This window comes from Microtus oregoni, unplaced genomic scaffold (assembly GCF_018167655.1).
Source record: "Microtus oregoni isolate MIOR12 unplaced genomic scaffold, Mior012 000002F_ref0000024, whole genome shotgun sequence".
NCBI lineage: Eukaryota > Metazoa > Chordata > Mammalia > Rodentia > Cricetidae > Microtus > Microtus oregoni.
In genome coordinates, this window is record NW_024543061.1 from 84,801,603 (window position 1) to 84,825,381 (window position 23,779).

Consider the following 23,779-nt stretch of genomic DNA (forward strand, 5'->3'; position numbering starts at 1 on the left):
GCAACAGGAGCATGCGTGGGGCCGCTGGTCCCCTGCGCACACAGCCAGGAAGTAGACAAACACTGGTGCTTGGCTCACTTTCTGTTCACTTAGTCTGGGACTCCAGCCCATGGGATGGTGCCCCCCCACATGCAGAGATGGCACCACAGGTCATCTGACCCAGTCTAGGAGCTCCCTCGCAGACGTGCCTTGGAGTTCTGTTTCTGTGGTGATTCTAGACAAACACCGTTGTTAGCAGCATTGTTACCGGAAGTGCTGCAGACACTGCCGCTTTCAAAGGCTGGACCAGGACAGCAGAGGGGCACGCAGGCAGTGGGTCTCATGTGGTGAGCTGAAACATCAAGAGGGCATCAGGGTGCTCTGACTCCGGGCTGTCTTTGGTTTTCACCCATCACTGATGCCCTGAGGTACAAGTCTGTGCGCTCCTAGCGGTGGCTTAGCTGATTCTCTTACTGTGTGAGCAAGTGCCTTAGCTGCCAGTCACCTAGGACATTTAAATGAAACAAGTTTTATTTCAGAATAGCATTGGGTGGAAATGGGCTTTGGGATGTTAACTCTTTTTAATCCAGTACTTTGTCTTTCTGCAGAAACTGAGGTTTCCCCGCCTCCCAAAGCACCTGCAAAGTTAGTCAGCTTTCAGCAGCGTGAGAAGTAAGTCTCCCTCACACTGGGTGTGGAGGCCGTTTTTTCCCTTGGGTCATACACCTGTGAGTAAGTTCTCTGTCTCCTCCGCAGCACTTCAGCTAGTGAGAAGGAAGTGGAGGTGAGTTCAAAGCAAATGACTACCTTCTACTCCCTCCGTCCCCTGTCCCCTCCCCTTCCCTTCCTCCTTCCCTCCCTCCTTCCCTTCCTCCCTCCCTCCCTCCCTCCCTCCCTCTTCTCCACCTTCCCATTCTCTAACCACTCCCCTTTCCCTATTTTCCTCCCCTTCCTCTCCCCCTCCCTCTCCTCTCTCTCTCCTCTCTCCCTCCCTTTCTCCAACTCCCCTCCCTCTTCTGCCCCTCTCTCTGTACTTATGGTCCCATGATGGTTTTGCACAAGCCAGTTACCAGCCTAAGTGCAGCCTAGGATTCCAGGGAGGAGGATGCCTGGCTTGGCTTTACCCCTCTGAGACATGGGTCTGCTCTAACTGCTCTCCTTGTTTTTTCTGTTGCGGCCGCAGGCAGAATTTCTCAGGCTGTCTTTGGGCCTTAAGTGTGACTGGTTTACACTGGAGAAGAGAGTCAAGCTTGAAGAGAGGTCCAGGGACCTGGCCGAGGAAAACTTGAAGAAAGAGATTACCAACTGTTTAAAGCTCTTAGAGGTGAGCGAATGCCTGGGGACCGGTAGTCACGTGTCTACAGGCTTACCTCCTTCTCCCTCTTCCTGTCTGGGGACAGGCAGTCACATGTTCACAGGCTTACCTCCTTCTCCCTCTCCTTGTCTGGAGACAGGCAGTCACGTGTCTACAGGCTTCCCCTCCTTCTCACTCTCCCTGTCTGGCCTCAGCCACTCCGGCGCTATGACTACAGCTGTCAGCCACATGACCAACCCTGTAGTTACTGTCTGTTTTGTTTTTTTTATACATGGTATAGGAGTCCAGTTCCATACTTAGGCATATGGATATACACACTTTTCTCAACGCTGTTCCTGGAAGACACATCCCTTCTCCGTTGTGTGTTTTTGGTTTTGTTCTCACAGATCATTTGACCACAGACATAAGTTGTTTTCTGGCCTTCTGGTGTGTTCTATAGTCTATGTGTTCACTCCAGTACCATCCCACTTGAATTACTGGAGGTGGTGTGTACTATGTTCTTCAAAAGTTATTATGCTTGCTTATTTTGTATATGGGGGGGCACATAACACGGAGCATGTATGAAGGCCAGGAGACGGTTATATTTATTGGGGGCCATTCCATGGCTCACACTTGAGGGAATTTTCTTCTTCCACCATATGGGTCCTGGTGTTTGACCTCAAGTCATGTGTGCTGGCGACATGTGCTCACTCTTACTCAGCCACCTCTCCAACTGTGTTGCCTGGGTTAGAATCAGAAGCATGGCGCCTCTGATTCTGACCTTTCATTGAGTCGCTCGAGCTGTTCACTCTTCCTCAATGGACGACCCTAATTTTAGGGTAGCTTTTGTGCCAGCCTTTTTCTCTTGGGCCACCAATCAGCTCCCAAATCATAACACGGAGACTTCAAACTTTGAATGTTCAACCTTGCCTTATGCTTGTTTCTGGCTAGCTCTTATAACTTAACCTGTTTTTTTTTTTTAATCTATGTTTTGCCTCAGGGTTTTTGACTTTTCTTTCTCTATGTCCACTGTTCCTGCTGCTTCTTTGTCTGGCTACCTGCCCCCCCCCCCCGGGGGTCTCTCTCTTTCTCTTCATCCTCCTTCTCTCTTCCTACTTATTCCCTCTTTCCACCAGCCCTGCCTACCCCTCTCCTGCCTAGCTATTGGCTGTTTAGCTGTACATTAGACCAATCAGGTGCCCTAGGCAGGCAAGGTGAAATAGCAACACATCTTTACATAGTTAAAATATTCCTCAACATTTTTTTCTTTTTCATACTTTTTAGTGGGAGGGATCAGCATCAGAGTCTCAGGAATGTGAGGCCCATGTTCTAACCCTGAGCTCTGCTCCCCAAGCCCCCACATCTCTCTACTTCTGCTCACTCCCAGATGATACTGTTGAAATTCCACAAACTCTGTAGATTGCTTGGTCATCAGGCCTATCAACCTTTCCATTTGTGTCTTCATGTTATAGGTTTCAAGGAATAAGTCTTCTTCTTCTTTGCTTTGGTTTTTTTTCGGGGTGTTATATTCTTTGCAATATTTATTTTAAATAAACAGTTTCCTTGGTTTATTATTTTAAGAAGAGTCAGGACACAGAAACACGACTGATTCTTGTGCTGCTTTTGAATATTGTAATTTTTGCTAATTCAGAATTTTTGTTCTGCCTTTGGGATATGCTGCAGGTAAAAATCACACTGTGAATAGAAATATTTTATACCTCTTAGCTTCTATTTGGGATTCCTTAAAAGTCATTTTTCTTGCCTCATTGCTTTGGCAACTAAACCAATACCATAATATGTTACATAGAAGTGAGGGTGTAGCCCTTGGCTTGTTCTTAGGTGTAGAGGGAGGGGTCATCTTCTGCCAGTGACCCTGACATTTACCGTGGGATTTTGACCCATGGCTTCTATTATGTTGAAGTAATTTCTTCCTATTTCTGTAATGTTTTTAAAAATGTTTTTAAGAATCACAGATTCATCTTTTCAGATGCTTTCTGATTCTTTTGCTATGATTATGTGGCTTTTATCTTTTCTACCAATGTGGTACATTATCTCAAATGAGTCTCATGTATTGAACTAACCTTGCATCCTAGCAACAAATTCCACCTGGTCATGATGTACTGAATTCAGTATTTCGCTGAAGACTTAGCATTAGAATTCCTCAGGGTTATTTCTTTATCTGCCTGCAGCATCTGTCCAGCCTTAGTATTGAGGTAATGAGTTCTCATAGAAGGGGTTTGGAAATAACAAAATAATATGTCTTTTTTATTTGTTTGTTTTGGTTTGGTTTTTTTTTTTTTTTTTGAGACAATGTTTTTCTGTAGCTTTGGAGCCTGTCCTGGAACTAGCTCTTGTAGACCAGGCTGGTCTCAAACTCACAGAGATCCACCTGCCTCTGCCTCCTGAGTGCTGGGATTAAAGGCGTGCACCACCACCTCCCCGGCTGAAATAATATGTCTTGTTGGGTGTTTGGGAAGGATTTTTAAAGCGTTGGTGTGAGTTTTTCTTTACTGTTTGATAGAATTCCTCAGGGAAGCTGTTTGTCCCAGGCTTTTCCTTGTTGAAAGGCTTTTATCAATCAGTTGGTCTTACCCAGTTATTTCTTCATATTTCTGTTGTAGTTACCAACCTTGTCTTGCCTACATCTCACGTCTGCTCTTCTTTCTCAACTGGTTGTTGGTATCTGACAAAGGCTGTTTCTGCTGGCCAACAACCTCTTTAGCTGCAACTTAGACATATCTCTGTGTTTCTAATGTGGCCACCAGTCACTGTGCCTATGTGATAACAAGGATGTGGAGTTGTGTTGCAGTATTATTTGAAAGGATATAAAGAGCAAGCCAGTGCAACCGGAGACTGCTTGTTCATTTCCTGGCTGCCCAGACCCGAATAATCACACAGAAACTATACTAATTACAGCACAGCTTGGCCAATAGCTTAGGCATATTTCTAGCTAGCTCTTACATCTTAAATTTACCCATTTCTAGTAATCTGTGTATCTCCATGATTCTGTGGCCTATTGGTAATTTCAGGCATCTTTCTCCTTCAGCAGCTACATGGTGTCTCTTTTTGACTCTGCCTACTCACTCTCTATATATCTCATCTAATCTGGCTATATTTTGCCCTGCCATAGGCCAAAGCAACTTCTTTATTAACCAATGGTGATAAAACATATTCATAGCATACAGAGGGGAATCCCACATCAAACCAAAAAGGTCAAAGCTTGGCATTTCCAGAATTATTAATCAGTCTACCACTTGTGGTGCCTGGTGGTATGACTTGTTGTGACTGGCACAAAGTTTAAGACCATAGTTTATCATGGCCAGAAGGCATGGTGACAAGAACAGCCCAAGCCATGATTGTGAGACCCAGTCAAGAGGGCAGACAAAGGTGAAGGCAGGTGCTCAACCAGTGCCTTGGTTACTATTCTATTGCTGTGCTGAGACACCCCGACCGAGGTCATCTATAGAAGAAAGAGTTTATTGTGGCTTACTGCTTCAGAGGGTGAGTCTCTGACCATCATGGCAGGGGGCATGGCAGGCAGACATAGTTGCTGGACCAGTGGCTGAGCTCACATCTCATCCTCAGGACAGGGAGCTACCTGGGATGTGTGGACTTCTGAAACCTCAAAGCCCACTCCTAGTGACACACCTCCTCTAGCAAGGTTGCACCTCCTAATCCTTCCCAAATAGTTCTGCCAACCAAGGACCAAGTATTCAAATGTATGACCCAATGGGGGTCGTTCTCAAACCACCACAGCTGGCTTCCTCCTTTTCCTCCTTTTATTCAGTGGGGAGCCCCAGGCATGGGATGGTGGTCCCCGTATTCAGAAGTGGTCTTCCCTCCTCTCTGGAAGCACTACCACAGACACACCCAATGGGGTATCTCCTAGGTGATTCTAAAATCAGTCTTGATCCAGTTCAAATTATTGTGATTCTCCTCTGAAAAAGTTAATTTGTCCTCATGTAACACTTTCCATTCACGGGCATTATCTGTTTATCTCATCCTGTCTTGTGAGCCATGGAAGAAAGTGAGCGCACATGGGGGTAACACAACAGGAAGGGGGAGACTAGGCATTGTGTACCTGTGACCTAGCACAGTGTTTGGATGCCCTGCACCGCTGGGCTTTGGCGGTACTCTCTGCTCTCCATCGGATGCTTAGACCTGAAAGTGGTTTAGCTGGTGTTAGAAACACTGTCGAGCATGTTTTAATGCTTTGCTCCCCACACAGTCATTAGCGCCTCTATGTGACGACGACAACCAGGCTCAGGAGATCATTAAGAAGCTGGAGAAGAGTATAACATTTCTCAGCCAGTGTGCGACGCGTGTGGCCAGCAGGGCGGAGATGCTGGGGGCCATCAATCAGGTAACAGTGGAGCTGAGAGGATTTATGCTCCTGCAGAGTGTGGGCTACAGAATAAGAAGACGTTTTCGGAACGCTTCTGGGCTTCCAGTTGTGGGTTTAAGCCTTTAAACCCAGCACCGGGGATGCAAAGCCAAGTGCGTGCTTGTGAGTCCAAGCCCAGTTTAGTTTGCACTGAGTTCCGGGCCAGCCAGGGATGCAAGGTGGGAAAGAGAGGAAAAGAGGCAGAGATGGGGTGAGAGCTGACTGACCCAAAGAGGGAGGCACGGCCCTGTGTAGTCTGCATTGTGGGTTTGCAGAAGTGTATTTCAGAGTGAGATGTAAGCCCCTTTCTCTCCCAGATCACAATAGACCCCACTTTCTTTTTAGGGTGTTTCTTCCGCGCTCTTCTTGAAAAACTTATAAAGGGTTTTTGCTGTTGTTGGGCTTTTTTGTTGTTGTATTGTTTGGTTTTTTTTGTTTGTTTTGTTTTTACTCCCATGGAGAGAGTCGGAACCACAACACAAATGATAGAATAATGAACCAGGGGACTCTGAGGACACCGACCCGCATCCGTGCACTTGTGCAGTGGCTGGGAAAGGGCCCTGGCGCCTGCGTCACTGGCACAACTGCACCTTCCAGAATGCCTGAGCAGTGGGGCTTTGTTCCCTCAGTGCTGACTGCGGTCTCCTTGGTCACCCCTGCCTACCCTCCTATCTGCTTTCGTTTGAGTGTTATACAGAGTCACAGAAAAGTAGGGTTTCAAGTGTGCATCTTGAGAAGTTCCCAGGAGACTCCTGAAAATCGGCACCGAACAGATGGGCTAAGGTTTCCTTAGGAAGACACTTAACGTGTTGGAGGCTTCAGTCTGACAGCGTGTTATACAGCCTAGCGTTTTCAATCCCTCAGTTGGGGATGCCGTTGATCTTCATTTGGATTAAAGTTATGTGTGCACAAGGCTTTAAAAACCCAGCTGTCTCTGTCAGCTGCCTCACCTACCCCCATCAACTTTGTGTCTGCATCTGTGTTTCTCGGTCGCATGCTTACTGGGTCCCTTAGTGACATGTTTCCCTTTTAAGCATGATCCATAGCTTTCTTGCTATGATGATGGAGATGTGTTTTTGTCAGTCTCTGCCTCCCCCACACTTTCCATCCCATATTCTCCCATCTTCTTTCTTGACCAAGCTTTAAACTCTATGATCAGATCCAGAGTTCCCTACCGCATGAACCCATTCCACCTTCCATGTTCCAAACCACTTCCTTACCAGCCCCTGTCAGAGGGAAAACAGTGCACCTGTGCTGACTCAGGCTCACCTGTGCTGACTCAGGCTCACCTGTGCTGACTCAGGCTCACCGGTGCTGACTCAGGCTCACCTGTGCTGACTCAGGCTCACCGGTGCTGACTCAGGCTCACCCTATGCTGACTCAGGCTCACCGGTGCTGACTCAGGCTCACCTGTGCTGACTCAGGCTCACCTGTGCTGACTCAGGCTCACCCTATGCTGACTCAGGCTCACCCTTGCTGACTCAGGCTCACCCTATGCTGACTCAGGCTCACCCGTGCTGACTCAGGCTCACCTGTGCTGACTCAGGCTCACCCTATGCTGACTCAGGCTTACCCTTGCTGACTCAGGCTCACCCTATGCTGACTCAGGCTCACCTGTGCTGACTCAGGCTCACCTGTGCTGACTCAGGCTCACCTGTGCTGACTCGGGCTCACCCTTGATGACTCGGGCTCACCTGTGCTGACTCAGGCTCACCTGTGCTGACTCAGGCTCACCTGTGCTGACTCAGGCTCACCTGTGCTGACTCAGGCTCACCCTATGCTGACTCAGGCTCACCCTATGCTGACTCAGGCTCACCCTATGCTGACTCAGGCTCACCTGTGCTGACTCAGGCTCACCTGTGCTGACTCAGGCTCACCCTATGCTGACTCAGGCTCACCCGTGCTGACTCAGGCTCACCCTATGCTGACTCAGGCTCACCTGTGCTGACTCAGGCTCACCCGTGCTGACTCAGGCTCACCCTATGCTGACTCAGGCTCACCCTATGCTGACTCAGGCTCACCCGTGCTGACTCAGGCTCACCCTATGCTGACTCAGGCTCACCTGTGCTGACTCAGGCTCACCTGTGCTGACTCAGGCTCACCTGTGCTGACTCAGGCTCACCCTATGCTGACTCAGGCTCACCTGTGATGATCAGGCTCACCTGTGCTGACTCAGGCTCACCGGTGCTGACTCAGGCTCACCTGTGCTGACTCAGGCTCACCTGTGCTGACCCAGGCTCACCCTATGCTGACGCAGGCTCACCTGTGCTGACTCAGGCTCACCCTATGCTGACTCAGGCTCACCCGTGCTGACTCGGGCTCACCTGTGCTGACTCAGGCTCACCCTATGCTGACTCGGGCTCACCCGTGCTGACTCGGGCTCACCTGTGCTGACTCGTGCTCACCTGTGCTGACTCAGGCTCACCTGTGCTGACTCAGGCTCACCCATGCTGACTGAGCTCTTCACTTATATTGAATGCTTCACGTGGGGCCCGGGAGCTTACTGTCCCTTCTAAATCAGCTTCACGTCTTGTCCTCAAACCACCACCGTGCCTTTCCTGCGTTCACCGTCAATAGTGACTTTGCTACTAGAAAACTGACACAGAGGGAGGGAACTGCCTCGGACTGAACCTACCGTCAGAACCCTTATGCTGCCCACCTTCCACAGCTGTAGACAGTCATTCTCCTGCACTGTCTGAAGGCAGCCACTTACCTGTACACACGATCCCATCCTGTCCCAGATTACCCAGAAACATAAGCCTCAATCCTGCCAACCGAAACCCATTTACCAGTTCTTCCGAGTCTACGGGACCATTCCCACTGGGACAGGTGCACATGGTTTGTAAGATGGAGGAGGCACAGAGGTGGTGTAAATCCACCCACATACTCACAAAACCAAGGTGACCCTCAGATTTCTGAGTTTCACATCATCTTCTGTCTCAAGGTCCTGATGGCACCTGGCATTTCTTCCCAGATGCCTGACACATGCTGCACTTAGCCTGCTTAAAACCAGGCCCTCGGGCCCTTTCACTACCCACTGCCTCCCTCCCCCCATTCCTAGTGGCACAGGCCGGGACTAGTGGAGATTTGATAGGTGTTGCAAGGAGAGCAGTTTGTTTGTCCCGGCCGCCCAGAACGGAAATAACCACACAGAAACTCCATTAATTAAATCACTGCTTGGACCATTAGCTCTAGCTTCTTATTGGCTAACTCCTACATCTTAATTTAACCCATCTTCATTAAACTGTGCATTACCACGAGGTTGAGGTCTACCAGCAAAGTTTTAGTATGTCTACCTCTGGCTGTGGATCCATGGCATCTCTCTGACTCTGCCCTTCTTTCTCCCAGCATACAGCCTAGCTTTCCCCACCTAGGTTTATTCTTCCCTGCCATAGGCTCAAAGCAGTTTCTTTGTTCATTAACCAATAAAATCAACACATAGACAGAAGGACCTCCCACACCAGATGGGGGAGACTTTCAACACTCCTATCTCCTGCATCAGTTGTTAAAATGTGCCTTGTTGCTCTTTAAACCAGCAAGAGAACACAGCCACAATTGCTGTTGGCATGTCTACCAACTGCACCTAAGTCACCACTCCCCCTGCCCCCACTATACTAACACAGTGGCTTCCAAAATGGTCCTGCTTATGTCAAATCCTAATCCTTCCAACACTTTATTCTTTGACAAGCAGCTTTTGTGTGTGTGTGTGTGTGTGTGTGTGTGTGTACCTGTGTGGGTGCCTGCACGTGTGTGTGGCTGTGTGTACAGGTTTGCTTCAGTGCCCGTGTGTAGGTCAGGGGGCAACTTGGGAAAGCTGGCTTTGTCCTGCAGTGTGGGCTGTAGGGGTGGACTCAGGCCTTCGGGCTTGCATGCGGGCTTTTCACTCGCCAGGCCACCCTGCAGGCCTCAGTGTATTTTACCTGAGCGCTGAGGACGGTGTTGCTGATGGAAGCTGACTCTTACAGGAAAGCCGGGTGAGCAAGGCGGTGGAAGTCATGATTCAGCATGTGGAGAACTTGAAGAGGATGTATGCCAAAGAACACGCCGAGCTGGAGGAACTGAAGCAGGTTCTGCTGCAGAACGAGAGGTCCTTCGCCCCTCTGGAAGATGAGGGTAACGGTGACGTGCTGCCTTCGCGGCTAAGAGCTGTTCATCTTGGGTCCCAGAAACCATGTCCCTTAGTTTACAGCAGCCTGCAATTCCAGCTCCGGGGGATCTGATGCCCTCTACTGGCCTCAATGGGCAACTGCACCCACATTCAAGTGAACACACACACGCACACACAAACGCACACACACACAGAGTTTTAGTTTCTTCCTTCTTTTTTCTTCTTTCTTCTTCCTTCCTCCTTCCTCATGGATAGGATCTCTCTATATAGCCCTGGCTTTCCTGGAACTCCCTATGTGGATGCAGACTGACTTCAAACTTAGAGATCCACCTGCCTCTGTCTCCCAAGTACTGGGATTAAAGGTGTGCACCATCATGCCTGGCCTACATAGTTTTAATTTTAAAAGATAATAGTTATGATTTCTTAATATTCTCTTTCACGATTCCTCACTGTCTTGCTGCATCTTTTAGTAGGATCATTAAGTTCAGGTTATATTAGGAAAAAAATTTTGTTCCTGTGTTTTATATAAAATATCAGGGAAATACAGAAAGACACCGCGGGTTCTTTGTGGTATCCTCAGAATCCATGAATTTACTTTGGATCACAGAGACGAGGCCCTTCGTCCCACTCCTTAAGAAGACTCTAGTGTCTAGCCAGGGTGCATCAGAGCTGGTTCTTTCTCCACACATGATAATGTGTAATAAATGAACCGCTCCCACCCCATAGTTTGGATTCTTGAAGGAGTTATTGATCCTAGATTGGGAGACAGATGAGAACATGTGGTTTCTATAAATCTTTTTTTTTTTTTTTTTTGATTTACTTCTTTTTATTTTGTGGGCATGACTGCTTGTATGTGTGTGCATACAGTGCCCGTGGAGGCCAGCAGAGGGTGCCTGGCCTTCTGGAACTGCACAAAGATGCTTGTGAGACTCACATAGATGCTGGGGATTGAACTTGGGTCCTTTGCGAGAGCAGCCACTGCTCTTAACCACTGAGCGGTCTCTCCAGCTCTCGATGGTTTAAAGTAAACAGTATGAGCTCTTCTGAACAGAATTCTTACTTTAGTAATGCTTCCTCTATTGGATGTTCTTCTGCATGCTAGCAGGCACTGTAGACAGCTGCAGAAACGTTAGTGGTTTATATAAGGGCTGCCGGGGCTGGAGATATTGCTGCAGAAACGTTAGTGGTTTATACGGGGGCTGTCGGGGCTGGAGATATTGCTCAGGGGTTGAGCATTTGCCAGACGCGTAGGAAGTCCCTGAGCTCAAGCCTAGTGCCACAAAATAGAACAAATTAAACATCTTTGTGAGTAGTTCCTAGAGTCTTGGTTTTAGGGTTTGAGACAGTGTGGCTCTGTAACCAAGGCTGGCCACAGAAATTCTCCTGTCTTAACCTCCAGAGTCGTCATAAACCATTTATGACCTTTACTTGACAGAGATGCATGTGTGAGTTTAAAATGTAAAAACGTGTGACCAGAGAGATGGCCCAGTGGTTAAGCTGCTCTTGCAGTATCCCAATACCCATACAGTGGCTCACAGCTAACTGTGACTCAGTTTTAGGGGGTTGGGGGTCAGAGGTGGAGGGTCAGATGTGGGGGGTCAGATGTGGGGGTCTGATAGGGGGTTAGATGTGGGGGGCCAGATGTGGGGGCTCAGATGTGGGGGTCAGAAATAGGGGACCAGATGTGGGGGGCTGATGTGGAGGGTCAGATGTGGGGGGTCTGATATGGGGGGTCAGTTGTGGGGGGTCTGGTGTGTGGGATCAGATGTGGGGGGTCAGATATGGGGGGCTCAGATGTGGTACACAGACATACACGCAGGGAGAACATACACAATTCTCAGAAAATTTTAACGTGGTAATGTTTCCTTTTAGATGACTGTCAGATCAAAAAACGTTCATCTTCTCTAAATTCCAAGGTAATTACTAATTTCATAATTAAAAAATACTGATAAAATGCTCATAGGATGTTAAGATGGTATTTGAAATACTGTACCTTTTACTGGAAGTCACAGAACTGGGATTTAAATCTTCTAAGCAGAGAAGGGAAGGTAACAAAAGAGAAGAAAAACACATTTGGCTAAATTACAATACAGCTAGTCTTTTAGAAAAATACAAGAAAAACGGTCATAAACATAAGCATGTTTCTCGGTGCAAACACGCACAGTGTGACCCAAGAGCAAAGGTGTTCGGTGTGAGCTGAAGACAGATCCATGAAAGCCCAGGTAAGAGACCTCACTCTTGGCTGGCGGAATTCATAAAGCCAAGGCTGGGGGTGACGGACTATAAGCTGGCAAATAGTTCTGGAAGATGATTTTCCATGCAGTGCCCTCAAACGCTCCCCTGACAGCTGAGCATGTTGGCAAGCAGCATGCAGAGGACGTGACACCTCCTCCCCAATGTTCTAATCGTACTTCTCTCTCCTCTGTAGCCATCGTCTCTTCGAAGAGTGACGATTGCCTCTTTACCCAGGAATCTTGGAAATATAGGGATGGTAAGTGCACTTGGAGGCCTCTGCCTTGGAAGTAAACTCGTCTGTCCCTATGACCCAAATGTAATTCCTTCACTAAACTCTATCTTACCATTTCTTGGCCCTCCAAAGGTATCTGGGGTGGAAAACAATGACAGATTCAGTCGGCGGTCGAGCAGCTGGTAAGTGTGACCTGTGCCCACTCTGGGAACCCATGCAAGCCGAGAGTGGGGCTCAAGCAGATAGACATTTACTATAACCTTCCTTAGATTTGCTCAGAGTGTGAGCAGTGCAGACATTAAAACTGGCATTCGGGTGAGGTGGTGGTGGCACACGCCTTTAATCCCAGCACTCAGGAGGCAGAGGCAGGAGGATCTCTGTGAGTTCGAGGCCAACCTGGTCTACAAGAGCTAGTTCCAGGACAGGCTCCAAAGCTACAGAGAGAAAAATCTGTCTTGAAAAAAAAAAAGTGGCATTCTGTCGTGGCAGCTGCCCTGGGGAATAAGGGTTACCGTGTGATTTCTGCACTGACTTGAGAGTGGGGGGACACACTGGTAGCAGGAACAGCTTTGCTGATCACATGGCCATTATCTTTGTGTAGGAGAATTTTGGGGACAAAGCAGAGTGAGCACCGCCCCTCGCTACACCGATTTATTAGCACCTATTCCTGGGCAGACGCCGACGACGAGAAATGTGACGTGAAGTAGGTGACTTGTGGTGTGCCATGAACCTGGTGTGCGCTGAGGCCTGCAGTGATCTGTCATGTTATGTCCGTCAGTCTGGTGTGATCTGAGGCCTGCAGTGATCTGTCATGTTATGTCCGCCAGTCTGGTATGAGCTGAGACCTGCAGAAGGACAGAGAGACTCTGAACCACGTTATAAACGTCATTTGGGAACACAGTGGCTCCTCCGGCCCTCAGTGTGGCAGTACTTTAATAACGCCCTGGAATTTCCCAGACCTAGGCGTGTCCATCGCCAGGGTCACAGAACTAAAATCTCCATCACCCTAGAGTACTAAACCAGAATGGGTAGAGAATATGTTTGCATGTGTAATTTATGCCCTTTGTGATGTCTGCCTTGTGTAAAGGAGAGACATTTCATTCTCTGCTCAGCAGAGTTTGTCTTTTTGACACACAGGGGCTGCTATGTAGCCCTAGCTGGCCTCAAACTAAAAGCAATCCTCCTATCTCAGACTTCTGAATGTTGGGATCACAGGTGTCACCACTATGTCTAGAATATGTTCAGCAAGTTTAATGAGTTCAAATATGCTATATGCTTTCACAGTGAAAACCAGAGGGCAAAGGGTGAGGTAACTCAATGCCACTGCCTCTCACGCCACCTCATTTGGTCCATTTGGTCACCTATTATAACTTCCCCCTCAGGTCTCTCATTTAAGGGATTTTAAACATATCCCTGAGCGCCTCCAGCACACTTGCTCAGCCCTAAGATCAGGAAGAGACAACACAGGCATCTCACACATCCCGGGACCCTGCAGCCCGTGTCCCCATCTAGCTATGGTGACAGTCTTTTCTGACAACACAGGCACATGCTCCCCATTTATAGTGACGGCCTGAGCTACATAGGGAAAATGACAAGGGCTTCCTTCAAAGACTGCTTGCCTACGGCTTCACTCAGTCCTTGTAAACAGAAGACAGAGATGAAGATGCTCATGGAACCTGTCCCCTCATGTCCCCTCCTCCTTAGACACTCTCCTCTGGCAATCATGGGCGTCATGAGCTAAGGATTACAAAATTCAAACTGAACCAGGAGCCATTAGTTAGGTCAGTTTGCTTAGGTGGAGGGTGCCCTCTCTGGGTTATGATTTAAAATACGCGCAGTCTAGACACTTCCTAGGGCTCTAAGTACCAGTTTCAGCTAGCTTCACGTTCAGCATATTTTCATATGCTTTTTAAATTAACATGTTTAGAGGAACGGCACTTGGACCATATTCCAAGTCAGCACCGATCCAAACACTATCAAAAAGAAGCCAGAAGAGTATGCCTAGGGTCCCCTGCTCTGAGGAGGCAGAGACAGGAGGACCACTCCAAGGGTGAGACCTGCCAAGGCTCTACCAGGAAGTGAGTGCATAGACTGCTCCCAGGAGATACCGAAACAGGAGAGTCGGCTCTTCTAAGGAGTTACCATTTCAGGAAATGGGCCACCAACAGGCCGCTGAAGTATGGTTCAGGAGGGGCACACGGAGCCGCACTATTGAGCAGACATGGTTAAGGATCGCTTAGAATCTTGAATTTCCTCTTGTGGGTGTCACTGGCCAGCATACTACACAGAAGTTATCTGAAATTCCTCTAAGTTTGGTGATCTAAAATTTAGAATTTGAGCCCTCAGTGGTGGTTTGTAAACATAGCGCTTTATCATTGGTTTCAAAACCTATTTGCAGAACCCGAGATGCCCCTGAACCACCGGGAGAAGAGGCAGTGGAGACGACCAGGAAGGCCAGCCTTTCTGAAAAGAGAAGCAGCCCCTCCAGCTGGGACAGCGGGGCAGTGTAAGACGCTCACTCACTGTGGAGGGCGGGGATGGAGAACACGGGGCTAGCCATGGCGCTCAAACTGCTTTCTAGATTGTGGATTGTTATGACTAAGACGGACCATAGTGTGGTGGTGGCCCATGGCAGCAGCTCCCCAACCCTGTTCTATGCAGTGCAGGAACCTGACTCTTGGTCCCAGGCTCAGTCCCAGGCTCTGTCCCAGGCTCTGCCCTGCTCAGTCCCAAGCTCAGTCCCAGGTTCTCCCAGGCTCAGTCCCAGGCTCAGTCCCAGAGAAACAGCCTGGGGACTGGTGCAGAGGCCAGCGAGGTGGTATGAAGGTTGATTTTCTCCAGCTTACTTGAGCATGGAAGGGTGCTGGTTCAGTGGGAAGTACATTTGAAAGGATAAATTGCGTTAGTGCCCATGTCACAGACCCCACATTGTGGCCAGCTATTCCTTTCATTCTAATAGTCGCGAAAGGGGGAGCGCAGACTGTACCCTAAACCAAGGCTCCGTCCTAAGGTGCAGTTAAGGCAGCCTTGTCGGGGTACTCTGTAACTCCTGCCACCAGTAGAGGTGAGTCTCCAGGCTCCACATGCTGTGACTGCCCTTCCCCTGTGCTCTCCCCACAGCTGCAGCTCGGTGACTTCCTGGGTCACTCACCTGCAGGCGTCCTTCAGAAGAGCCAACAGGGTACTCTGGCTCTCCATGGTCTTCATCGTACTGTTTGCAGCGCTCATGAGCTTCCTCACCGGCCAGTTCTTCCAGACGGCGGTGGAAGCTGCGCCCACACAGGAAGGCAGCGCCTGGATGTCTCTGGAACACATCTTATGGCCGCTTACCAGACTCAGGCACAATGGGCACCCACCAGTCTGACTGCAGCACAGCCAAATGTCCCGCTCGGTTTTTAACATTTCCCTCTGAGGTTCATAAAGTAGTAATATTCAAGTAATTATAGCATGAAACCAGGGTTTGCTGTGGGACAGTGGTTTTGTACTCTGTAAAGATTGGTCACTTGTCTGGTTTAATAAAATGCTGATTGGCCAGTAGCCAGGCAGGAAGTATAGGCGGGGTGACCAGAACAGGAGAATTCTGGGAAAAGGAAAGGCTTAGTCTGCATTCATCACAGAGGAAGCCAGACACAGAGGAAGCAAGATGAGAATGCCTCACCAGTGAAAGGTGCCAAGTCACGTGGCTGACATAGACAAGAATTATGAGCTAATTTAAGATGTAAGAGTTAGTAAGAAGCCTGACGTAACAGGCCAACCAGTTTATAATTAATGTAGACCTCTGTGTGTTTCTTTGGGGCTGAATGGCTGCAGAATCAGGCAGGACAGAAACCTCTGTCTACAGGGTTCTCAGAGCTGCTGAGATATTTTAATTCCCCAACTATTTAGCACAGGGAGGGGATGCTGCCTAGGGTATTTTAGTGAGCTTTCTGAGAGAGAGAGAGAGACATAGTGCTTTTATTGAAATGTATCAAAATAAAGAACTATTCCAATCTCATGCAGTGAACTTGAATATACAGTGCTCTTAGATCATCTTAGTAGTTTGTCATAGCAACACTTGGAGAATACCTGATTCCTCCTGGGGTCTGAGGATCCCACCAGCTGTTGCATGGGCCGTGAAGACTAGGAAAAGCTAAGAACCCGGATGGACAGCAACATGTGGCACACGGAGTCGATGAACTGGCAATCTGAGTGCCTAACCTTCTCCATCGCCTCTGGAGAGGCAAAGTCCTTCGCCATGTGGTACAAAGTAGAGTGAAACTCTGTTTCCTCCTTGAGGGCCTCGGAGAACACCTCGCTGTCTTCCCTGATCTTCAGCAACTGTGCCCTGTCACCGCTGAACATGAGGAGGGCCCAGAGATGCTCCTCTGCTTCCTCTGCCAGGCCTTCCTTCACCTGGAGAGAGAATTTCAGTTCTGGGAATGCCAAGACATGCACAAGGAAAGGAGCTGCTGAGTCCCCAGGTCACCCAGCTGAAAGACAGTGTCACTCTGTAGACCAGGCTGGCCACTCTGGAGACCAGGCTGGCTCAGCACAGCTGAGACCATGCTGCATGCCCCATTTCTGAGTTTTAAACCACGCTGCATGCCCTATTTCTGAGTTGTTTTAAACCACGAAGCTATGTGCATTGGGGCGTCTGTGGAGCAGCTGCCCGTGTCTCCGTGAGACAGATGTTACCCAGGCACTGCTCTAGAAGTTGAGCCAACAGTGGGTACCTCACCCACAGACACTGACCGTACCATGCAGACCCAGCTTTCACAGTAGGGACAAGAGAAAGAAACATGGTGGCTGCTCTATGCTGACATACTCACGGCCAAGCCTGGTGGTGGGGAGGGGAGGGAGTTAACAGCTTGGTGATGGGACATACATACAGTATGTATGAGGTTCTGGCTTCCAGCCTAGCTCAGGGGAAAACCAGCCAGCCTTGAGTTGGGAAGGTGTCTGTTCTATGCGTCAGCAGTAGTACGTCAGGAAGTTACTCTGCAGGACGCCCATGAGCCATAGGTACTCGCACACATGGGTCCCTTATCAGAGTTGGTAAAGACGGTCAGTCTTTCAGTGGTCTGACACACCAGAACTCAGAATGTCACAACATTCTGAATGTGGATTTCCCCTTTAAGAGGAGGGGAAGGTGGTTCCATCCACTTCCTGGGTGTCTTCTCTTTGGAAGACAGGGTCAGTTTCCTGGTTTGCATACTGTACCCTAAACACGACTCTGGAGGAACTGCAGCTCATGTTCCACTTGCTCCATTTGAATGCGAAAGCAGAGCTCAGTAGGGCCATTTGTCGATAGGCCTTCACCTCCACCATGGGGACCTGTCCAGAGGGTGTGTGCATAGTCAGTCTTCAAGTGTTCCAGCAAGCCTCCCCACCCCACCTCTCTGTCATTTGTCCTGATTTCCAATTTTACATCAGATTTGTGACTCCACTCTCAATCAGGCAGCGGCTTTCCCTTTCTGCACATGCCCTAAAGTGAACAGTGTCCACAGAGTCCTCCGTGAGCTGTCCCCAACACTGCGCCCTTCCTAGTCCGACAGTTCCAGGCTCCTCAGCAGACCTGCTAGTTGGCTGCTCCCTTGGGGGGCCTGGTTGCAGCTGGGCTTTCTACCTAGAAAGAGCCCCCCACGCCACCCCACCGAGACAACCCAGGGGTACACACCTCACTTTCCAGCTGAGATTGCCACGGGCCAGACTGTGCAGTCCAGCCTCCTCCGGAGCCTGCTTACACCGCCTCCCTCCTCCTCTGTTTGCTCTGTTTTCCCACAGCACTTTCTGCCTTTCTAACGTGCAAGGCCCCTCATTCTCTGCTACATTGTCAGCTCCCAGGGCAGGCCCTGTTCTACAGACAGGAGCAGGGTGGTGCTCACAGTTAACTGTGTCACCGGGTCACTAAAACTGACCTGTTCTATCTGCGTATTTATGTCCACACCCTTAGGGACATGATTGACAAGGTGGAAAGACACCAGAAGGTGACAGATGTGTTCGACAGTACAGAACGCTTCCGTGACTCAGGGCAGTCCCCACACCTGGCATTCTAGTGCCGGGTTGGCCGCTAGAACAGTCCAAAGCCCCTGCTCTCCAGGGGCCCAGATTCAGAAGGAGCACAGAATAGCACAGACATGGGGACCCTGCTGAGACCACAAAGACATGGTTCTGCAGGCTGGGGCCTACGTGTGACGCGGGTGAGACAGTCACAGCCCCGCTTTAGACCCAGCACTGGAGAAGGGAAGAAAATGAACAAAATGAGCAGCGGCTGGGCTGCTTTTGCCAACAGTGACCATGGAGATGGCAGGTCGCTTAGCCGCAGGAGCACCTAGGTTCCCACTCCACTGAACTTAGAGAGCCTCGGTCACCTTGTTGTTGATGACGACGTAGAAGTGAGAGTACACAGTCGGGAAGATGTTCAGCCCCGCCTCCTTCAAAGCCATGATGAAGGGCACAGGCCTCATCCACTTCCCTTCTAAATGAGACAAATGCTCCTGGCTTCTCAGTTTGATTGACGCTAACATGCAGAGGCTTTCCTAAATTTCAAGGAGAGAAAAGAAATTGGTTTAATCAGTATTATGCCAGGTCTAGCCTTCTCACTGTGGTAGTTCTGAAATCATAGGCCACTCTACAGTTAAACAGTGCAGTTGGTATGTCTTGGGCCTGATTTGGAAGCCCCGCCTGGGGTCCCATCACCTCAGGGTCCCCTCATGGCCTCAGGCAGCTCGCTAACTTCCAAAGCTCCTCTGGGTACTTGAGGGATTAGGAATGGTGCCTCAGACCCATTTTATAAGATGTGAGAGCACTCTGTGTTCATTCTGAATTAAAGTAGCCAGTAAACAATCATGATTGTACTTTAGGACCTATTCTTAATTTTTAACATCTGTGAGATGTAACATGCTGTAGACTGTCCAGTTTTGAAGGAGTACAAAATAAGAATGCAGCTAGTCCTGCCTATTTAACCCACTAGATCTAAATGATCTCAGTATCTGTCCAGTGTAAAAATGAAGTCAGTTGGTTTTTTTCTTGCCAAATACTCAAAACCCACCATGCATTTCTCAGTTGCGGCGTTCATCAGTTTGGTCCGGCTGCATCTTATTCGAGAGCTTGATTGCCACCTGAACAGGGGCCGCCTGTAAAACCCAAAGATGCGTGCACACTGTACTGAAAGAGACCACCCTGCCTCCTGCCTGGCGGGTTCCCTCCTGGACCCCAGATTAGGCACAAACCACACCCAAACACCCATTTTCACAGAGAGATCCTTTATTAAGTGGTGAAGACTTATATAGAGTGGCTGCTTTCTGTCTCCGGCAGAAAAACAGCAGCAAATGACCGTGCAGGGGGAGAAAAAGGTGCAGTCTGTGTCAGGATGGGCCACCCCACGTGGTGTGTTTCTATTACTCATGTTGATTGGGAGAACCAAAGGGAGCTTTTGTGTGTTGGACTTCAATACTTTGACAGGTAGACCTTGGCAGTCAGAAGGAGGAAGTGGCCGATTAAGGGAAGAGACCTTGGTGGCTAGCTTTAGGATTGTACTCTAACAGTGTTCAGCAAGGCAGAGGGAATGGGGGAGATGGCAAGGCCTGCCAGGGAGTCTAATTGGTCTTAATAAGAAGAACCCAGTCGGACACAGGGGTTAATGCTGCAGATCAGAGCTGCAGAGCAGCCAGCCACCAGTTCTTCCGTCTATGACATCCTCAGACCAAAGGGACAATCCTGTTCCTACGAAACCTCAGACTGAAGCTGAGTTCCTGTCTCCTCCCGCCTTATACTGCTCTCTCTGCCCAGCCATGTCGTTAACTCCGGTCTCCACCTCCCTAGTGCTGGGATCACCTTTGTGTGAGCTCTGTTTCTCTTTTAGACAGATTCAATCTCAGGTAGCCCAGGGTGGCCTTGAACTCACAGTGATCCGGTCTGCCTCTGTCTCCTGAGTGCTGGGATTAAAGGTGTGCACGACCACTCCCTGACAAGTATGGCTGATGAGAGGCTTAGCTCTGCACTCTGATCTTCAGTCAAGTGATATTTGTTAGATCACAAACAAAATGTCACCACACTCCAGCTGGCCAGAGTCCCTTCATCTATGACCTACCTGCATGTTCATTAATAGACACAGGCATCAGCCTCTGCCCAGTAGACTAAAATCATGCATGGCATCTTCCCTGGGCTTGAACTGGGTGGTGGGAGAAGGCAGGGAGGCCAGGGAGGGAGGCCAGGCAGCGAGGCCAGCAGGGCAATACCCCGTACACTCTCAGGACAGCTGTCCTAATAGACGGCAGGCAGGCTGCCGGTATTTTAAGGGCTTGAGAAGTCACCCAATGACCCCCTCAGAGGCTTTATTTGTTTTGTTTGTTTGAGACAGGATCTCACAGTGTGCCTCTGGCTGGCCGGGACCTGTGCCTCTGAATACTGGGATTAAATGTGTTTTCCACCATGCTTGTCCCACATGGGCTTGGAGCCTGATGGTCTGGGAGCCTTTCTACTGTATCCAGAAGGGTTGCAGCTCTTCTTACAAAAGCTTATTTTGCACATCACAAAATAATACTGAGAAAGTGGAGGGGTACACCCTCACCCCATATGTTTTAAAACACCTCCATGCTGCCTAAGAAAGTCCCTTAGACCACGGTGCAGCAAGTCCCTCCCCTCAGCCTGTGGGGAGCCCCTCATGCTCTGGGGCTTCCAAGGCTATTCCTGAGGGGCAGTAAGCAGTCTTGTTCACCAAGACAAGCCATAGAGAAGAGACAAGGAGTGAGGCTTGCTGGGATGACTGCACCAGCCCTAGGAACCGGGGAACAAGCTGGAACCCCCTTTTACTGCTGCTTACTCCACGGACTTGGCTTGGAAATCACAGCTCCAGGGCATTCTACCTGAGTGCTTGTGACACACCACACAACCCAACCCTTATGTTCTACTTGAGTGTGTAGGCGGGCTGTGACTGTGACGTCATCACCCACCTTGATGTGTATCTGAAGCTCGGTGAAGAGTGTGGTCACAGTGATGAGGACCCTGTTCACACCGAGGGGTCGCATTTCCCAGGACTGGTAAGGCATGTTAATATGAGCGTCTTGAATCAAGGTGACGGGGCCCAAAGTATCCAAGTTGAAGGTAATGAGCCTCTCTTCTCGATTGTAAACGACACAGCTGATGCCATCTGTCCTCCAGAGCTTACCTTTGCGACAGAAGATGACATTATTTCACGGTTTTCCTAAAGAAGCGAGTGAAAACATCTAAATACTTGTACTGTGTCCTAATTGTCTTCTGTATTTAGACTCTCAAGGAAGAGCGCCCCTGCTGGGAGATCCCTGCCTCCAGGGTCCGTGGGGGAGGGAGACTCCCCTCAGCCTGTCTTTGCTGCCTTCTCTCTCACCCGTTTCCAGCCCCCTCTCCTGCCTGGGCCCGTGCGCATGCGCCCATCCTTCCCTAGCCATGCTCAGAGGCTTTCTTTCTCTTTCTCTTTCTCTTTCTTTCTTTCTTTCTTTCTTTCTTTCTTTTTACCTGCAAGCAAAGCAGGTAAAACCTTTTTAAAGGTTTGTTTTTGTTTAAAGATTAAACTTTCAGGGATCATTTCCAAGTTTGTTACTTATTTTCATGTGTTTCTCCTACATGTATATATGTGTGCCAACTGCATGCACTGCCCACAGAAGCCAGCAGAGGACATCAGCGCCCATGGAACTAGAGTTACAGATGGTTGTGAGCATCTCAGAACAGAAAACAGGTCCTCTGCAAGAGCAGCGAGTGCTCTTAACCACTGAGCTACCTCCAGCCTTCTCACTTCTGTGTTAAAACAGCTGTACAACTCTCTGGTTTCCAAGCATACGATCTCGCTTTAGGAACCGGATGAAACTGTGTAGCCACGTCCCTGATGCAAAGTGGCATTTTTAAATCAGAAGACAACTTCAGGTGTTGGTCCTCAGCTGTCACCTTACTTGAGGCAGAGTCCGACATTGTCCGCTATGCAGGCCAGGCTGGTTAGATTTTGGGGTTCTCTGGTCTCCGTCTCCCAACTTACTGTAGGAACACAGTGGCTACTGAGGCTTGCTAAGGGCCTGGCTTTTCATGGGCTCTGGAGATTCAAAGTCCGGTCCTCACACCACTGTAGCGGGTGCCATGCCCACTAAGCCTGCTCTCTAGTCTAGTGGGGGCAATCTTAGATAAACTCTTAAAGTGACCCTTCTGGGCAGGCACGAGGTAGCTTGGTGGGTAAAACTGCTTCCTGCCAAACCTGACCATGTGTGTTTGGATCGCCGTGGGGTAGAAGGAGAGGACCAACCCCTGTACGGTGTGATCTGACCTCCATGAGTGCTGTGGCATGCACACCCCTTCCACCAAAACAAGCCAATAATGAGTGTAAGCTACAGAAGTCCTAAGCTGGGGCTTCAGAGGGCACAGCACAACCCAGCAGTAGAGGCCTTGGGCTCCAGCCCAGCCTTTGAGGGGTAGGAGCAGGAAGGTAGGAAGTTTGGGGCCATCCTGGACTATACCTTGACTTGGAGACCAGTTAGCCTTTAGGAGACCCTGTCTCAAAACCATGGGAGAGGGAGGGAGGGAGGGAGGGAGGGAGGGAGGGAGGGAGGGAGGACGGCCTGCTGCCGTCACTTGCATTACCCGCCTTGCTGGCTGAGGCATGGCTGTACCTTCAGCATCCCACCTTATGACCTGGGGGTCCTCAAAGAAGATAACATTCTCGTGGACTTCCAGTGTGACTTCTATGGGTGGAAAGGCACTTTCTGGATCGGGTTCGTCTGTGTTTTCTGGAGGATATGTAAACCTCTGCAATCCTTCTTGGCGTATCTTTTAAAAATGGACCAGAATGATAAAAATTAGCAGGTGGTCACGATGGCCAGACCCACCTCTGCCTAACGAGCTCTACTCACTGTCACCCACTCAGAGATAAATGTTTGAGGGGAAAACATTGCCAAACTTAACCACAACCACGGAGCTTCCTGCAGGCTGGGCTCCAGAAGTGTTCTTCATCATCTACATCTTGGGCCTGTATTCCACAGAGCCCATCATCAGGGCACAAGAGAAATCAGGAGACCCACAAGGACTACAAGAAGACTTCAAGTTCACACCAACACTCAAACACCGAGAACGAAAGTGTGGGTGCCCCTGGAGTAGCACAGGAAGGAGGGGTGTAGAGCTCAGGCTGACAGCAAATTCCTGCGGCAGGGTGGGTCTGTTAACCTTTGGATCGGCAGGGGGAGAAGGCGCCAGGGGAGGATGAAACTGTCGGAAAGTCCCGAAGAACATTCTCATGGGATAGGTGGGAAACGAAAAGAGCCTTGCAATCAAGCAAGCACACAGAGGCCTCTCAGGAGCCACAGCCGGTGTGGGGAGAATTCTGGGAACTGCAATGCTAGATGTGAAGAGGTGAAGCAGGACACTGACAAAATTCAAAAACCCATCTCAGGGTGAGCCTTCCTGTGGCTAGCGCTTTGAAGGCTGCCTTCACTGAAGGGCGTGTCTTCTTCTAGGCAAGCACTCCACCATGGCGCCACACCACCAGCCCCAAAGGGATTGTTTCCTTCATTTGCCCACCCAATGCCCTCTCTTGTATAGATTCTGTGG

The 23,779-nt window shown here is 49.5% G+C and overlaps 2 protein-coding genes across 2 annotated transcripts in view; one reads left to right on the forward strand and one right to left on the reverse strand.

Annotated features, from left to right (window-relative positions):
• The window catches only part of Irag2 (inositol 1,4,5-triphosphate receptor associated 2), a 52,618-nt gene extending 36,440 nt beyond the window's left edge, over positions 1 to 16,178 (forward strand). Inside the window, exons 10-20 of the mRNA XM_041639832.1 lie at positions 588 to 651; positions 736 to 763; positions 1,163 to 1,303; positions 5,502 to 5,636; positions 9,623 to 9,770; positions 11,638 to 11,681; positions 12,194 to 12,256; positions 12,365 to 12,414; positions 12,834 to 12,935; positions 14,631 to 14,738; positions 15,353 to 16,178. Coding sequence (XP_041495766.1) covers positions 588 to 651; positions 736 to 763; positions 1,163 to 1,303; positions 5,502 to 5,636; positions 9,623 to 9,770; positions 11,638 to 11,681; positions 12,194 to 12,256; positions 12,365 to 12,414; positions 12,834 to 12,935; positions 14,631 to 14,738; positions 15,353 to 15,596 — 1,127 coding nt within the window. The 3' untranslated portion in view covers positions 15,597 to 16,178. The remainder of the gene's footprint in view (positions 1 to 587; positions 652 to 735; positions 764 to 1,162; positions 1,304 to 5,501; positions 5,637 to 9,622; positions 9,771 to 11,637; positions 11,682 to 12,193; positions 12,257 to 12,364; positions 12,415 to 12,833; positions 12,936 to 14,630; positions 14,739 to 15,352) is intronic.
• Positions 16,179 to 16,351: 173 nt separating this feature from the next.
• Positions 16,352 to 23,779, reverse strand: part of Dnai7 (dynein axonemal intermediate chain 7) — a 46,494-nt gene continuing 39,066 nt past the window's right edge. Inside the window, exons 11-15 of the mRNA XM_041640089.1 lie at positions 22,846 to 23,002; positions 21,166 to 21,380; positions 18,583 to 18,750; positions 17,432 to 17,545; positions 16,352 to 16,624 (exon numbers count right to left, since the gene is read on the reverse strand). Of these exons, the coding sequence (XP_041496023.1) occupies positions 16,352 to 16,624; positions 17,432 to 17,545; positions 18,583 to 18,750; positions 21,166 to 21,380; positions 22,846 to 23,002 (927 nt within the window). The remainder of the gene's footprint in view (positions 16,625 to 17,431; positions 17,546 to 18,582; positions 18,751 to 21,165; positions 21,381 to 22,845; positions 23,003 to 23,779) is intronic.